Genomic DNA, 17,397 nt, shown 5'->3' on the forward strand with positions numbered 1-17,397 from the left:
CAGTGTTACCTTCTTCTTCATGTTTTCCCAAAATATAAGAAACAGTTGATAAGGACTAAGAAATGGAGTCAGACAGCTGAACCTCATATTGGCTCAGATCACATGGACTATATAGAAATGACAGATGTCCAGTAAAATGACGCATATTAATTTTGTGTCCTTAGTATGATTTAAGGTGTGTACTTTCAAGGCCAAGTGATTATCCTGGCTGAACTACAATGTTAAGTTACATATAGGCCAGATTCCCACTATCCTTTTTTTTCTTTTTGAAATAGTCATGGTATATAGCATTGTCTGGCCTGGATTTCAATATGTAGAATGGGCTGGATCAAGCTTACAAACATCTGCTTGTTTACCCTTAATGGCCATCCATTAATACACTAAACCTCTTTCTGATGAAGAGCTGGCATCTCTGGTCTCTGACAAAAAATGAGGCTACTCAGAAGCACAAAGATACCTCTGGCTTTTAGACAAGGAAGAACTAATTCCTATTTTTTGGGTTCTTCTTACACTATACTTCTTTGTTAATTTTTACTTCCAGGTATTATTTACCAGTGTCAGAAAATTCAAGAAAATCTGTCTATGAGACTATCATTTGCTTTGTCCTATCTTCACAAGATATTAAGATAATTTTGTGCATTCCCAGTCTTACGGCACATGTCCTTTGGGGTGTGCTCAATTAACTCTTGCAGAAAATGAAATGCTTGAATTGTTAGGCATGCTTGACCTAATTTGACACAAACTAACTAAAGTCAACAATAATTTCAACTCACAATGCAAAAAAGAAATAAGCATGATAGTATACACTTATCAAAACAAATACAACAACACTGAAAAAGAACCAAATGGTAAAACATACCAAAAAGCATAGGAAATGAATATGGGCTTAGAGTGCAAAGATGAAAGAGAGAGAAAAAGTAGAAGATCTGCAGAGGTGAACTTTTATGTAGAAGTAGCAGAAACCAGAACTGGAGAGATGGTTTAATAGGTAAAAGAACTTTTGTCCTGAAGTCCTGAATTTCAATTCCCTATGAAACATAATTAAATAAAGTCAGAAAGCATTCCTACCCTCCACTTTCACACCCCATCTAGCCTTTGACGTACTCTATGAAAAAACAATACCATCCGGAACTCTGGATCAAACGAGAAAGGAGATTATAAGAGATACCTGAGGTTCTCCTCTAAACTCCATACGCATACCTGAGCATACTGTACTGGCTAGATTTTTGTCAGTTTGACACAATGTAAAGTCATCTCAGTAAATGAAACCTTACTTGATATAATGCCTCCATAAGAGAGATATGTAGGCAAGTCCTGTAAAGCTATTTTTTGTATAATGACTAGACAATCCAAATGTGAGTGGTGTTATGTAATGGCACGAGGTCCTGAATGGTATAATAAAGCAGCCAGAACAAGCAATGAGGAGAGAGACCATAAGCCAGATCCTTCATGTCCTCTGCATCAGTTCTTGATTTCAGGTTTCTGCCTTGAGAGTCTTCCTAGACTTCCCTGGATGGTGGACTACAATAAGCTCAAGATGAAACAAACTTTTTTCATCCAAAATTACTTTTGTCTAGGTGTTTCAGAAGAATATAAACCATTAGTCATTGAACACATATGTATGAAAAATGCACACAAACACACACACACACACACACACACACAAACACAAACACACAAACACACAGAGCACAATCTAAGAAACGAAGAATATACATAGCAAAATCATTCCAAATGTAGAAACTGTAGATGGCATACAGTTTTGACACTGGAATTGAAGATGTATTATGAAAAACATACCTCTGTCTGAATACACAAAAGTAGATCACCAGTTTCTCTTCAACCTCTGTAAAACTGTATTTAGCATCATGGCATGCAGTAGTAGCTCACAAGATCTCCCAAGTAGGCCTTATCCAACCCGATTTCTTCTGAGGAGGCCATAGGATTCTCCCTCAGGGAGCAGTCTAGGAACTGTAAAGGTGATGGCCACTTCCTTTTAATTCTTGCTTCTATGCCTACAACCTAGTCTTCATTTCCATTGTGTTTTATATCTACATGACCTATCTGCCAGACTTAGTCATTCCTTTGTCATAGTCATTGTTTGTTCCTCTATTTTGTCACAGCAACAAGAAAATTAACTAAGATAAACATGAATACTGAGTAGCTATAAGTGTCAACATGCAAATTACCTTAGGAGTGGTCAGCCAGAGCAAAATCACTTTCCCAAGTACCATAGACACTAAGATGAAACAACACTGCAAAATTTTACCCATTTCATTTCTAGACTTCATGTTTTTTAAAAAATATTTACAGCTCATTTCTAGCCTTCATGCACTTTATGAATTATTTACAAGTTTTATTTTGTGTGTGTGCATGTGTGTGTATGTGTATGTATATGTGTGGTATGTGTGTGTGTGTGTGTTTGTATTGACTACATGTATGTGATTGTGTGTCTGCCACAGAGTAGATGAGGGGATCAGAGGACAACATGCAGTATGGTTTGTTCTCCTCTTCTACCATGTAGACCCAAGGGACAGAGCATATTTTATCAAACTTGGCAGCAAATGCTCCGACTCACTAGCCCTCTCACTGATTCAGTGTTCTTAGCAATTAGGAAATTCTCACATAATATCTGGTGTAATTTCTCTGCATGTTCCTTAGAAAATAGGGAGACAACTGCTTCCATGCATTTGTTCTCCTATGAGTGTAGGAATGTGTGGTGACAGTCACACATACTAGGTGACATTCATATATATGATCACTACCCAAATGCATTACATACATTATGAAGGTCTGTTCTTCCAGACAAGTTTTTCATCAATAGAGATATCAGATAAGGCTTGTTGGGTTCACTGCATAGGGTACATATTATGACACTCTTATGTATCTGTTCTCCAAAAAGTGTTCTTGAATACCAGAGACAGAATTCCCTGAATACAAGTAAAACCTTGACTCGATCAAAGTATAAAAGTCACTCCAAAGTCTAAAAAGCTCCACTGCTCTCCCTCATTAGAACCTGGCTGGTAGTGAATTACTTGACACCCTCCTTGAACTTGAAGATGATGAATGGTAGCTTCATATTCCTGGGATGGGACATTTGTCACAGGGGTAGAACTCAGCTAAGGTAACAAGATTATCCTGTATCTTGAACAATGTTGGGAGCCACTGAAGTGTTTTTTTTTTTTCCGGGGCTGGGGACCGAACCCAGGACCTTGCGCTTCCTAGGTAAGCACTCTACCCCTGAGCCAAATCCCCAACCCCCCACTGAAGTGTTTTAAGCATGACTAGGGGGCATAATTCAATGCACACATGCTGCTGAGGATTATAGAATGATATGTGAAATATCAGATATAAATTGTTATGCTTAAGTTGCTTAATGTGACTTTTTAACAACTTTTTATTGGCTCATTGTGAATTTCTCATCATGTAACTCTGTCAAACTCATCTCTCCCCTTTTAACAACCCTCCACCTACCTCCAACAAGGAGAAAAAAAAAATCTCATTGTGGAAGCTCTAATGTGTCACAGTGTGTCCCAGGGTAAACTCCTTTGTCCACACTTCCTGGGTTGAAAATTTTTACTGTAGTGACTTCTTGGTTGGGTACAAGACCTCTGGCTTCTGCTATACTATAAATACTGGATCCTCACTGGAACTCCTCTTGGATATCCATCTGTTGCCCGGTGTCATCGAAATATTTTAGTTTTGGATTTGTAGGACCAGATCTTCATGCACTTCAACAATTAATTGATAGGTTAGATATTGGGGTGAGCAAACATAAAACCCTAGATCTGTGCCTGAGTGGTATCTGTGCTGGCTATCCCACCAGTTCTCCAACACCCAGATCATTGGGAAAAGCTCTCTTGTCTTGCCCCAGCTGGCCCATCTAATGCTACAGACAGCTCACCACTCCAATGCTCCCAGGTTGGCTCTGTGTCCATGGCATCAGTGACAGCTTTATTATGCAATCCAAGTAAAGTGCAAGGCTCACTCTCTGAGTATGGCATACAGTGAGGGACAGGGACAGTTACTTTACTTTCATGACCCTAGGGCCCATTCTGCCACCGGTAGCAAAGGCACTTTTCCCTAGTCTCAACCATTGCACAGCAACTAAAAAGCAGGATCAGCATTCCTGAGCTCACACCCTCCAGGCTGCCTCACACCCCCCATGATCCCGTGTCTAAGGAGAGCAGTTCTTTCACTTCCCAGATAAAGTGCAGAGCCCTCTCTCCTGACTGTTGAGGCAGAGCAGTGGTTCTGCTTTAAGAACTTCACAGCCAGCTCTCCTGCTTGTCAGAGATGGCAAGAAATGAGACGGGGAACATCTTTTTCTTGTCTCCATTCCTGCCACTGCTGAGAAGACAAGAGGCAGTCCCAGACTTCCCACACTAATATTTATTGGGTTGGCTTGCCATTACCCTACCACCACCATGTTCAGTTCTACTGTGCTGGCCAAGTGATTTGTAAGACATGTTCTTTCAAGTGCTGCAGGTTTATGACTCTAATGACTCTATGGCATGTATCCCATCTGCTGCAGGTGGCCAGGAACGAGAGGGAAGAAGAGTACCTCTCATCCATTCTACCTCATGGGAGACAAGTGGGATGGCCAGCTCCCTCCCTCATGCTTATACCCTCACAGGTAGCTCAGCAGCATCTCCTTCAAGAAGGGCCAGCTCGGGAGGGGGGGGGAAGGGGGAGGGATATGTAGAGCCTTGTTCTCTGGTTAGGAGCAGGGCTACCTTCTGTTCTCAAGTTTCCATGTAGAGCTCTCCTACAGTGCCCAGGCCACAAGGATCAGTTATACACAACCCTCAAACAGGATAGAACCTGACTGTGGTTCCAGGTATCATCACTTGCTGCTCATACCAGGCTGTTCTCGATACCCTTGAGTCTCCAGTTCTGCCTCTCTCTATTTTGCCCATATCATTTTGTTTCTCTTTTACTATTTCACTACCATTTAGTTCCTTAACTTAATGGCACCCAGGGTCTTTGAGTGTCTGGTGTCATCATGCCAGGAGTGGTCTCAGGAGTGCTGTGCTCTATTGTGCATTATTGCATCAGGAGTTTTTCATCTCTAACATGGTCTGCTCACCCAGTCCTGTGAGGTTCCATACTGGTGGTTATCTCAGATTCTGTCTCTGTCCTTACCCCACAACTTAGAATCGCTTGTCCTCTTGTGATCACTCCTGCAAGGGGCCTGTGGTCCCAGGTGGGATAGTGTTAGGCTTGCTTCCACTGGGTTAACCATGTGGGTTATTTTTGTCTTTGGCTCATTGCTTGCTCTGGGAGCTAGACCAGGCCTGCACAGTGACACCAGACTCCTAACTGTCTCAGGCTAGTTCCCTATATGGGACCCCAGGCACTGGATTGCTAATTTTCTCAGATTCAGTTTTTTTCAGGGACTATTAGGCTACTAATCATTCAGAAGTTCATAGGTCACACCGAGTATAGACAATGCCTCTCTACTTCCTGCCACCTAGTGACGAACATAGGGCACAGCAACACTACCCATAATGCCTTTAGGGAGATGGTGAATACATCTTTTAAGCCATCTCCTTTGCATTTCTCCAAATTTGTTTGTGTTAGTTTAATGAGATTAATATTTGTCAATACTACACCTCTGCTAAAATGAAATTATGTGACTCCTGTGACCTCTATCTGCTAATGTGTGAGTACAGGAAGATCTCTATGCCCTTAGATTATAAGGTTGGAAATACAGGCTGGTCTTGTCCATGGCTCTGTGCTTTGGTCAAAACTACACTTGCTGAAATATAACTGTAAATTAGTAAGCAGTTGTTAGGTGAAGGTGTACTGAACCTCTATCTAGTGCTATGTCAGTTGATATTCTAAACATGGGATGTACAAACACAAGAGAGTATGTCTTTGTGCTGGAGGATATCTCAGTTGGTAAAAAGCTTACTTTGAAAACATGAGGACATGAATAGAATCATCAGAACATATGAAAGCCCAATAGGTTATACACATTTATAATCCTTATGTTGACGAGGTATAGACAAGCAGATACTTAAAGTTCACTGTTCAGCAAGTCTATCAAATTAGGCTAGGAAAAAATAAAGTTTTGACTAGTAAGAAAAAAACCTTTTAAGTTAACAATGGTCCTTTCACATACATGCACACAAAAACACCACACACACACACACACACACACACACACACACACACACACACACACACACCATACACATCCTGTAAAATGGTGTCCTCACATTTTATGGATAAAAACAAGTATCAGCATATGTACAATTTAAATTCATTAGCCAAGTGTGTGTTGAACCTTAGTGCCATTTGGTAGCTATGGTGCATTGTAACAGGGTACACATCCATGCTTCTTGGAAGTTCTTTAGCATTGAGAAGATAGACTCAGATATGGATCGTTCTTTCATATTATACTATGGGGACATAAAGGCAGAATGCAAATCAAATGTGATCAGGGACATAGGTTAGGACAGTTGTAATGTTGAGATGGGGTAAGAAGAATGCAAGAATTAGAATAAGGTAAGGGAATATGATAATTAGCTTTACCTGTCAACACAATACAACCTAGAATATTGTGAGGAGTCTCACTGAGAGATTCTCAGTATTGGGTTTGCCTAAGGACGTGTTTGTAGGGATTGGCCTAAATTAATTAGTTTGGGAAGACCCAGCCCACTGTGGGTAACATCATTCTCTAAAGAAATATTCCTTGCTCTTTAGTTAGGTTTCCATTGCTGTGAAAAATAACATAATAACATCCTCTTGCAATTGCAGTGATTCAGGAAGAAAAATCAGAGCAGAAACTCACAGTGTGAACTTGAAGGCAGGATTAAAGAGAGGCAGTGGATGAGTACTACTTCCTGGTTTGCTCTCTAGGCTTAATAAACCTGCTTTCTAATGTGTCACAAAACAACAAGCTCCAGTGATCTGGTCCCTTCCACATAAATTGTTAATAAAAAATGCCCTATACACTTCTTTATACTCCAACTTCACAGGGGCATTTTCACCATTGAGGGTCTGTTTTCAAAAATCATGCTAGTCACTTGACATAAAACCCAACCAAAATATCTGAACTATTTAAATGGATAAATCAGAGTGTAGGCAACCCAGGAGGGAGGCCGATGAACATTTATTTCTTGGTGTCCGTGGTTTTGGATGTAGTGTGTCTAATTGCTTCAAATTCCTCCAATTGTGGTTTGTCTACAATGATAGGCTGTAACCAGGAATTGTGAGTTAAAATAAGCCTTTTTCATTCAAGTTGCTTTCTTGTCAGGATACTTTTCACAGAAACAGATATGAAACTAAAATAGGGTACAAGTCTGCCAAGTATCATGACACTGAGTTATATATTTTCTTGTGGCTGTATGAAAGGAAAGGAAGAAATATGTGAAGTAGGTTAAAGTATGAGCTACTGACTCTTGTGGAGAGATATTAAGAATCAAGTAGAGTTTGCCTTTTTTTTTCTCTTTTCAGCCGTCTATGAGCAATCTTGTGAGGTGTATAGACACAAAGGACACACAGCTGGGTTCTTCTATGTTGACTCTGATGGCAGTGGGCCACTGGGACCCCTTCAGGTGTACTGCAATATTACTGGTAAGAGCATATTTTCTAAGCATACTTAACCTGAGTGACTGGTATATGAGAGGAGAGAAGTTCTTTTGGCAAGAGACACTTGGGCGTACAAAGGCTCACAAAACTAGCTTTATGGTGATAGATATTGAAGAATAATAGGAATTGGCTTAGTTATTGTCAAGACTAAGAGTAGAGGAATCTTCGTTGTCATGACACTATTCACTGAAACAGGAAAACAAAATACAAGAATTACCAAGTGCTCTTTTATAAGTCTTTCTAATGTTCTTCAGTATTAAAATTCAGCCAAAAAAAGACAGGGAGATGGAATACGAAACAAATAAACATTAAAAAAAACAAGTCATAAAAATCAGTGGGCAATAAACTACTGTTCAATATGCCAAGATTGTACGAAAAAATCATAAAATTTTTAATCATTCACCATTGTACAATATTAAATGTAGGTGTGGTTTCTTTTTCTGGAAACTGTAGTTTCTTGCAAATCACCACCATCACCACCTCATCATGATCATTAAGAGTGTATTTTCATGTAATATCCTGACAGCATGTAACTTCTTTATAAATAAATTACAAAATTTAGAAGTGGCATCTGAGGAGCTGATAGGTTGAAAAGGAAAAGACAGTTGATGACAAGCTTTATGACCTGAGATTAATCCCTGAATCCCATGTTGTGGAAGGAGAAAACTAACTACATCAAAAACCCTACATGTTCTACTGTATTATTAACTGACATATATCTATATTCCACACTTCTCTCTGTCTCTGTCTCTCTATCTCTGCCTCTCTCTGTATCTCTCTCTCTCTCTCTCTCTCTCTCTCTCTCTCTCTCTCTCTCTCTTGATGTGTGTGAGAGAGACAGGGAGAATGAGGGATAAAGAATGAGAGAGCGAATGAGAGAGAAAGAAAGAATGAAAGAAAGAGATAGAGATGAAAGGAGGAGAGAGAGAGAGAGAGAGAGAGAGAGAGAGAGAGAGAGAGAGACTGACTTTTTTTCAAGCCCTGTTCTTCAGAGATGCAAGGTATCCTGTGTAATGGAGCAGCAAATTCATGCCTCACACACCTCACTGATTCTTGTGCTCTGAGCTCCTCTGTTATGAGGCAGTAAACATATAGTGTACTTTATAGCCAGATAGTGTCCAGGGCACAGACATACAACCATAGGTGTTCATTTGGCAGTGAACTCAAGAACCAGACAATGACATATTATAAATAGGATATGATGAAACCACTGCAGAAAGTGATGACAAGAAATATCTTCATTTTTCCAACTGAATGCAAAGATCCAGACTCTGATTGTAGAAAGTGCTAGTTATGTTAGTTTTCATATTATTTCATACAGTGAACAGTGGCTATATGTTAGTTACGTTGTAGTTGCCTTAGAACAAGTATAGAAATTGTCTTGTTTCCTGTCCTTGGTTGTTGTTACCTTAGTCCTGTTGAACCACCCAGCCTAGAATTCGGCTTCTCAAAGTGTCTTCATTCTTGAAAAAACATAATTTATACCTTGGTTCATAAATTAAAAATACAGAATTCTAGGCTAGCTTAGGGGAATTTTAATACACTAAATACACTTGTCCTAAGCCTTTAAAAATATTTACATGCAAATTGGCCCTGACCTATTCTTTGTAATAGAGAGGCTCCAAGAGAAGGCAAAGGAGACAAATACCTGCTGCTGAGTAAAAGCTGTGACATGCATCTAGGACTTGTGGGAGAGCAGCCAAAGTCTATTGAGTTCACACATTTCAGGGAAATTAATTGAAGCTTATAAATGTCATCTTTTATAGTTCTACTAGCAAAATTCTAAGCAAATACATGGTAAAAATTCTCCATGTTATATGGAAGAAAGAGAATATGAGAAATTTATGGCTTAAGTTGAACCTTACTTCTTACAGGTTCTGAGTAACTGATCCAGATCATTGAAATATTAAATTCCATTTAGGCCAAAAATTATATTCTATTGACCAGAAACTTTTGTATGATGGTCCACTACTACTACTCTAATCCTGAGTTGATACTTTAGATGATTGTAGATATGTGTTATGGGAAATTGAACTAGAAATGTACACAGAGACCTTAACATGTGAACCCATTCTGAAGATTTTAGACATAGTAAGCTTGTCTTAGCCTTATTATGAAAAATTTATCCACTGAGGCATACCCCCAACTGGTGTCAAATATTCTAATGATAAATTTAAAAATTTGTAGAAACCCATAAGAAACCAATGGTGTTTTCATGAAATGTGACCAATGTCAGTTGAAATCTACACAAAGAAAGAAGAAATCTCAGGGTCAGATACTCACCTACCCACCCCACCCCCACACACAGATCAAGTTCATACAGTATGCATGAGGATCCTAGTGGATAACAGGTGACTGACTGCACGCCTCAGTGGATGAAGCACTTGAGAGTATCTTAGATACTTTTTATTGCTGTAAAGAACAATACAAGACAGTATATAGAAGAAATCATTTTTGCTTATGATTCCAGAGAAGCAAAGGCATGGAAGGCAGCAGCACAAAGCCGAGTACTCATGTCTTAAAATACAAGCAAAAAACGAGGGAGAAACCTGGTAGGATAACATAACCCATAGTATGGTTTTGAAATTTCAAAGCCTGCTTCCAATGATGAAATTCCTTTATCAAGTCCGTACTTCTTGAACCTTTTCAAATACTGCCACAGTGCCACCAATTAGGAACAAAGTATTCAATTTCCAGAGCCTGTAGAGGATATTTCAATATTTCAATATACCACAGAACCAAGAAAAACCAAAAGTATAGATTAAGAATACATACATATATACATACACAAATATATATATACACACATACACAAATATACATATTCATATATATATTTATATATATTTATATTTATATATATTTCAAGTGTACACTAGTATGCCCAACTATATGGGCCTGTATACACCTGTCACCACAGTAATGAGCAAGGATTACATGATGATGCTATTATACGTGACGAAATATTAAGAGGGAGGACTGAAAAGTCTGTAGGTCACTTGGGTCCTACACATGAGGTAGATTAAGGGAGGTCACATGAAACCCTGACTAATTCTCATGACATTGATTTTTATGGATGAGTCAGATTGTTCTCTCTTAATATCCTTTGATTCCTGTGTCAAGACATAATCTTTCCCTTTAACATGTTTTCTCCTCTGCATTCCTTCAAATTTGCTAGAGAGGGCAGTATGCTACTTGATATTCAGTTTATGAACTTAAATAAATATATGATCTTAAATAAAGCGCTTCACAGACCACCCACCCTCAGTCCTTTTATCTAAACATTGGAAAATAGACAAATACAATGTGTATCACTTCTATTGCTCTCCTTTTACACCTCTTTAAAGCAATTCTGGTGGACTGATCCAAGGGTAATCCTGGCCAAATTCAAGCTTTATTTCTTCTTTTTTCCTTTATTCTACTCTACTTAGGTATGTATCCTAGACAGTTTGAGCTGTAGAAATAGCCTTAATATTCAGCATTAAATGGTTATTTGTCATTCTTAAGATTTGCAACTTCTAAAAAATAAAAAGATATGCAACTTCTGCTCCAAGGAGTAAAATATGCCCCTATTGTCCTAATTTCCTTCCTGTACATGCTTCCTTACCCATTTTCTCTCCATGTCTTTTCATTTTACAACATGGGAGTGGAATAGCTTTGGGAATTGCATCCCAGTTTAAATTCATTTTCTTGGGCATTATAGTCATGCAACCTTGGACAAGGTATTTAGACATTTTAGATTTGGTTTTATTATCAAAGAAGTTAGATGATAAAAATTGATTTTCTTTTAAGAGTTATGTGAAAAACTCAGTATATGTCATGGCATAGTTACTTTCCTCTTTGCTGTGATCAAATACCTGACAAACCACTGGAAGGATGGCAAGGTTATATTTTGTCTCATGGTCTAAAGATACAGGACATCATGGTGGGGAGAGGATGGCAGCAAGAACACAAAGCACCTGTTCCCATTGCATCCATCATTAAGAAGCAGAAAGAAATGGATACTGGTGTTCTTGCTTTATCCTTTCTAATCACTCTGGGAACCCAGCCCATGAAATAGTGTCATTGAAATTCAAAATGGGTTTTTCTAGCCATGGCAATATCAATGTACAAGGTCCCGCAAAGGGGTATCCGGTAGTCTTAGTTGATTCTAGACCCTGGCAAGGAGAGAATTGATATTAACCCTCACACTTGATAAATCCCAATTCTTCTAAACCAAGCAGTCTTCAAAAAATGACCAGAGGTTACGTAGTGACTGTAGGGATTGTAGATATCCATTCTCAACAAAACAGATACAACAATAATGTCTTCACCTGTTTCAGATTGCAATGCTATTCTGAAGAATTTCAGAGTCTGGAGAAAAGTTTTCTCAGAAAAATTTATCAGTATTAAGCAAAACTAGTGTGAGAATCCCTGACTAAATTCTCATTAGAATTCAGATTGGAGCCAGTATGTGCACTTTTAAAACATTTTTCATAGAATTCAGTTTGTAGTCTGTTTGTGACTTTTTAATTTTAACTGACATTTGGCCACCTATCGAAATATATTTATTTCCCAGCTGCACAATTTTTATGTTTTACAATAAATTTCATATTTATGGACAATGTTGTTTGTGTAGAATCACTAGCAAAACACATTCCCTTCGTATCTCTATAGAGACTTCATATATGTAGGCCTATAGAGAAGAATTACAGGGGATTTGCAGAAAATGTTTTGGCTGATTTCTAAATCAAAATTGCTTTCTATTCTCAAACAATTCCTAATCCATTTTCAAGCTACCTTTATAGTCTCCAAATCTTATGCCATGGCTATTATGAAGTCTAAATCTTTATGCTTGGCAGCAGCAGCAGCTGTTTTCATTAAAACTCATCAAAGCATGCATAATGCAGGAGGCAGAAAACTGTGACTGGAGTCTCTTCAATAGTTTAAGCCATAATTGTTAACTGTGATTAAAATGATAGATTATCAGTCTAGCTACTGAAAGCAAGGAAGAACTGGATCCAGAATCTAGCCTTCATTGTTACCCTGACTTCCTTAAGTTAGAACAATGGCTGTAATTTAGTCATTGCCTACATACCTGTCTGTTAGTATAAGGTGAATAAACTGAGAATGTAAGATAGTCATGGGCATTTCTTTTTCCTCCCACTTTGAGTGTACTTACAGTGTTAGACAAATGTGAACAAAGGAAAGAAATAGAATCTTCTAATTTGTGCCATGGTATTTGTATTGCAGTTTTGTGCTGGCATTTTTCAACTGGTTTCAAGCAATCTACTTTCAACATACACACAGACACACACTCATACATATGAAAACATGTTGGTTGAAGAGAAAACACATACACGGGCAAAGAAGCACACACACACACACACACACACACTCACACACTCACACAAACACACACACACACTCACACCCAGAGGCACTCACAATCACCCAGAACAAAAGAATCACACACTTTCCATTGTTCTACCAAAGACTTGCTCAAAATAAGATAGACCAGGGTCACGGATTTCTGTTTCTAAAATCATCAGTTCTTAGTCATCATTGCAAAATTACTGTTTTCCTGGTTTGTTTCCAATAAAGTCGGCAAGATACTGGCTTTGCAACCATAAGGATCTAGTTTTGATCTCTAACACACTTGAAAAAAATCCAGCTTTTCTGGCACATCCTTCTAATCCTAGCATTTGGGAGACCAAGTCAGAAGAATTCCAGGGCCCAATAACTAACCAGTCTAACTCAATCAGCAAGTTATATACAATGATAGACTTTGTCATGAAGAAACGATGTGGGCTATATCTATTTAAGGAACAGTATTCAAGGTTTTTTTTTTTTTTTTTATTCACACGCACTAGCAAGTGTAAGCGCGTGTGTACATATACCTCCACACAAAGTGCTATTGTCAAATATTTTTGCTTGAATTGATACTTTATATTGAATATCTACCAAATATTTACCTGGAGAAGGATGCATCATTGTAAGCAAGCATCATTTCCATAATAATATTACTGAATAGTGGAAACAGGGTCGCCATTACAGCTATCTAGAATGGATACATACATACATACTGTGAAAATGTTGCCAGATTTAAATGTATTATACACAGAAAGAGAGGGAGCAGAAATACATAAATTAGTAAATTTAATTAAATTAATTAAAATTAATTACATAAGTTAATAAAGCCCCAACTTTGTTTTATATTTGCTAGTCCTGCAATCTTTTTTTAATGAAAAACCTACAAATACCTACCTGTTTTGTCCAACCTGGGTCCTTAAAAGAGAAATGAATCTCCTTGAGGCACTAAAAATAGCAGCATGGAACTCTGCCTCAATCCCCTTTGCACTAATAGAAGCACTTCACTTCTCTTCACTGGTTTTCTGACAGCCACTCTCTGATGGTTAATATATGGAAATTTATTTAGCTGGCAATAAACAGCAGGAATAAGCCAGCTATTCACAAGAAACTGAATTAAACAATATTCAGCAAGGGTCTTGATTTTGATTCACAGAAAATAATTTTAATAGACTATGGTATAATAATTCAAACAATGCAGTAACTGTAGGCAGTGTTCTGAACATCTTAGCAGATGAGGACAATTCTCACATCCTTGTACTGATTCCCATTAAACATGATCAACCAAGGCTAGAAGCTTGGATCTTACATTGACAAAGCTATAAAGGGATGAGATGCCATAGTCAAGTCCAGGCTTTTAAAGAACCATTCCTGCTTTAGGTGAAGTTGGAATCAGGATGAAGAGAGATTTTGGTCATTCATACTAAAACTTAAAAAAAAACAGATGACAGATTAATTTTGGGAAGATTGGGGGCTAAACCATAGTTTTTAATTCCTCCGTCTGTGAGTCTGTCTGGGTCTGGGATGGGGGTGGGGACCCTTTTCATTACATCTATTTTACTTGTGTATATTTGAGTTTTGTGAGCATGTAAAGGTCAAATAACACTTTTCATGATTCAAATTTCTCCTTTCACCATTTGGATCACTGGCAGAGTTCAGTCTAGGCTTTTTGAGAAAGGTACTGAGGTGGTACACATCTTTAGAAAGAAGGAAACAAGAAAGGAAGAAGGGAAGGGTAAAGGGAAGGAAGGAAGGAAGAAAAAAGAAGGAAAAAGCCTTTTAACTCTTCCCTTAGTTCTGAAGGACTAGAAGCAGATGACCTCTGACACTTTAACTCTTTCTTGCTATTCTGTGGCTATAAACTACTGACTTCTGGCAATTAACTCTTGGTAGCAGCAGGGATTAAGTAAAGAAGTCCTTACTGAGGACCTTTATTCTCTTTGGGCCTATCCCTGATCAAATAAGAAACTCAGAGTTTCTTAACTATATGAGCCAGGAAAAAGAGGAAAAGGAAGAATATTACACAGAGAGAAAAAACATTCACTCTGAAACTGAGAAAGAGGCTCCAATCATTAGGTACCCACCTACATACATACATACATACATACATACATACATACATACATACATACACACACAATTATACACTTGATAGATGAAACAAAGCTTCAACAACTTCACACAAGTACAAGCAGACAGACATTTGGTGGATCGAACAAAACTCCAATAAGCAAGCTCCAACACCTTTTCTTGCGTTTCTCAGTATTTATACTCTCTAAATTATGTCGGCATACAGCTTACAAGTAGAACCGTTATAGCAGAAAACTGATTACACAATTTTCTAAATATTTTTTACTTCAATAAATTCATAGTAGAAAGACAATAATTCAATGTCATAGATTAATAAGGTTATAGGAATTACCACATAGTATCTGGCTAAACATTCATTATCTGTTCCTATCCACATATAGTTCATTATATGTTTAAAGCAATACATTTTATTTTATGTCATAAGTCAGCATGATTTTATCAAGAGACCATCATTTGCCTTGGGTCTTACTAGTTTTGAACTTTTCTATATATAAACTAGTCATTATTTTATTTTATGTTCTTGCAACTAAAGTAAACTGTTCATTCCCAGTTTATGATCTTTAGTTGCAAGATAATGCTCTCACACTTAATCTAGAATGAATTTTATCCTAGATCATAAATTTGGTCCAGTACTGCTTTCTTCTTCTTGTGCCACGAGGCCATGACATGTGAAAGTTTACAGATTTTAGGAATTTAAGAATTCTATAAAATCTTTATCAGGAATGGTAAAATCATCAACTTGTGCATAAAACATTATTATATGAGAGTACATCTTCACGTTGATCAGCAGAAAATCTGCCCAATAATGTTAGCAAATGCCCAGGAATTAGTAGACACATAATTGTTATAGAAAAGGAATATTAGCAGGAAGAAGCAACCATAGGATGAAGTCTCTTGGTACCATGCCTCTCAGAGGTCACTCACAGGCCATGCAAAATGGTGGGCCATTTCTAGAAAACGCACCTTAGCTTTTTCTACATGGCTTCTGAAAAAAATTCTAAAAAGTAAACTTGAAAACAAGTACTGTTACCCAGTGTACTATCTCACTGGCCGCTAGTAATGCTATTTTAATAAAACTTTTAGCATGGTGGTTTAGAAAAAATGGCAAAAACAAACAAACTGGAAAACCTGATTTAAATATTGTCCAAGAAACACAGGTGAGTGCCTTACCTTTGGCCCCATTGATTATTAGCCTTTCAATGGAATTTAAAAAAAAAGATTAGGAGGAAAACTTCATACACATTAAAGGAAAAATCACCAAAACAAACTCTCAATTCTGAATATCTAAGCTCTAAATGCAAGGGAACCTACAATCATATAAGAAACTTAACTAAATCTCAAAGTACATATTGACCTTGACACAATAATAATCCTTTTCACTTTTAACTGACTTTCTATCCTGCCTCACTTTCCTTATTATATCTATCTGCCCAGGAAGCAAAACCAGTTTCTTCATAGATTGTGGATTTAATTCATGCTGGAAAAATTTCAAAGCTGGTTTACTGGTAGAGATTCACTCATGGGTGATTTATGTGCTGTGACTCACTTGCAGTTTAATTGCTTTGAATAATAGTAGTGTTGTATCATTCCAACTTCTATTGTGTCTTACATCCCAGATGGACAGTTAGTTTCCAAAGAGCTCAAAAACAGCTATCTACCAGTTAGAAGAAGAAGTTTTTATTCATCATGTTGTTTCCCAAAGTGTGAATAACATAGGACTTCCAGAAAGCTGTATGTGTATAAGACTCCTCTTTGAAATGATCTCTTAGGGACAGAAGCAGCTGTCATAATGTCTTGCTTAACTTACCAATTAAACAAATCTAGTAAGTTAAAAAGCTGTGGCATTATCCTGAAATTTAAGCATTATCACCTTCAAATTGCCAAGAATTTTAACAGCACTTAGAAAAATTCCTCTCAGCTTAACACTGAGCATAGTCCAATCACACTGAAGAAGAGAAATGAGGGCAGAAATCATGAGTTCATAAGATTTTCTGGCATTGGACTTAGTTTTTTCTTTATTCTCTTATGTATTAATCTACAAACTTCTCAAATTATTACTTTCTCACTGATTTGTCTATTTATCTATTTCTCTATTTGATATATGTGTGTGTGTGTGTGTGTATGTGTGTGTGTATGTGTGTGTGTGTGTGTATGCGCCTCCTCATATGTGTTTGATATAGGAATACAGTTTAGATGTGTGAACATTCTTCCTGTCCAGAAGAGAGAAGTAACAAGGCCAAGATCAAAGTCTAGCTGGTTCTTTATCACTTTTGCACCAAGCACTAGAATCCATAGAGAGATGAGGAATTAAAGTCTAGTCATCCATATCAAGGAATGAAAGAGGTAAGCTTTACCGCC

General features: G+C 37.7%; 1 protein-coding gene and 1 non-coding gene across 3 annotated transcripts in view; one reads left to right on the forward strand and one right to left on the reverse strand.

The window, feature by feature from the left end:
• Positions 1-17,397, forward strand: part of Cntnap5c (contactin associated protein-like 5C) — a gene marked incomplete at its 5' end in the record, with an annotated part of 856,281 nt that overhangs the window by 441,918 nt on the left and 396,966 nt on the right. For both annotated transcript variants that reach the window (NM_001415869.2, NM_001047866.3), the window contains 1 exon segment: positions 7,465-7,584. In NM_001415869.2, the coding sequence (NP_001402798.1) occupies positions 7,465-7,584 (120 nt within the window).
• LOC120096409 (small nucleolar RNA SNORA17) lies at positions 5,399-5,527 on the reverse strand. The gene has a single exon (XR_015636429.1). It is a non-coding gene; the product is annotated as a small nucleolar RNA SNORA17 (small nucleolar RNA).

This window comes from Rattus norvegicus, chromosome 13 (genome assembly GCF_021556685.1).
Source record: "Rattus norvegicus strain SHRSP/BbbUtx chromosome 13, alternate assembly SHRSP_T2T, whole genome shotgun sequence".
NCBI classification, from domain to species: Eukaryota; Metazoa; Chordata; class Mammalia; order Rodentia; family Muridae; genus Rattus; species Rattus norvegicus.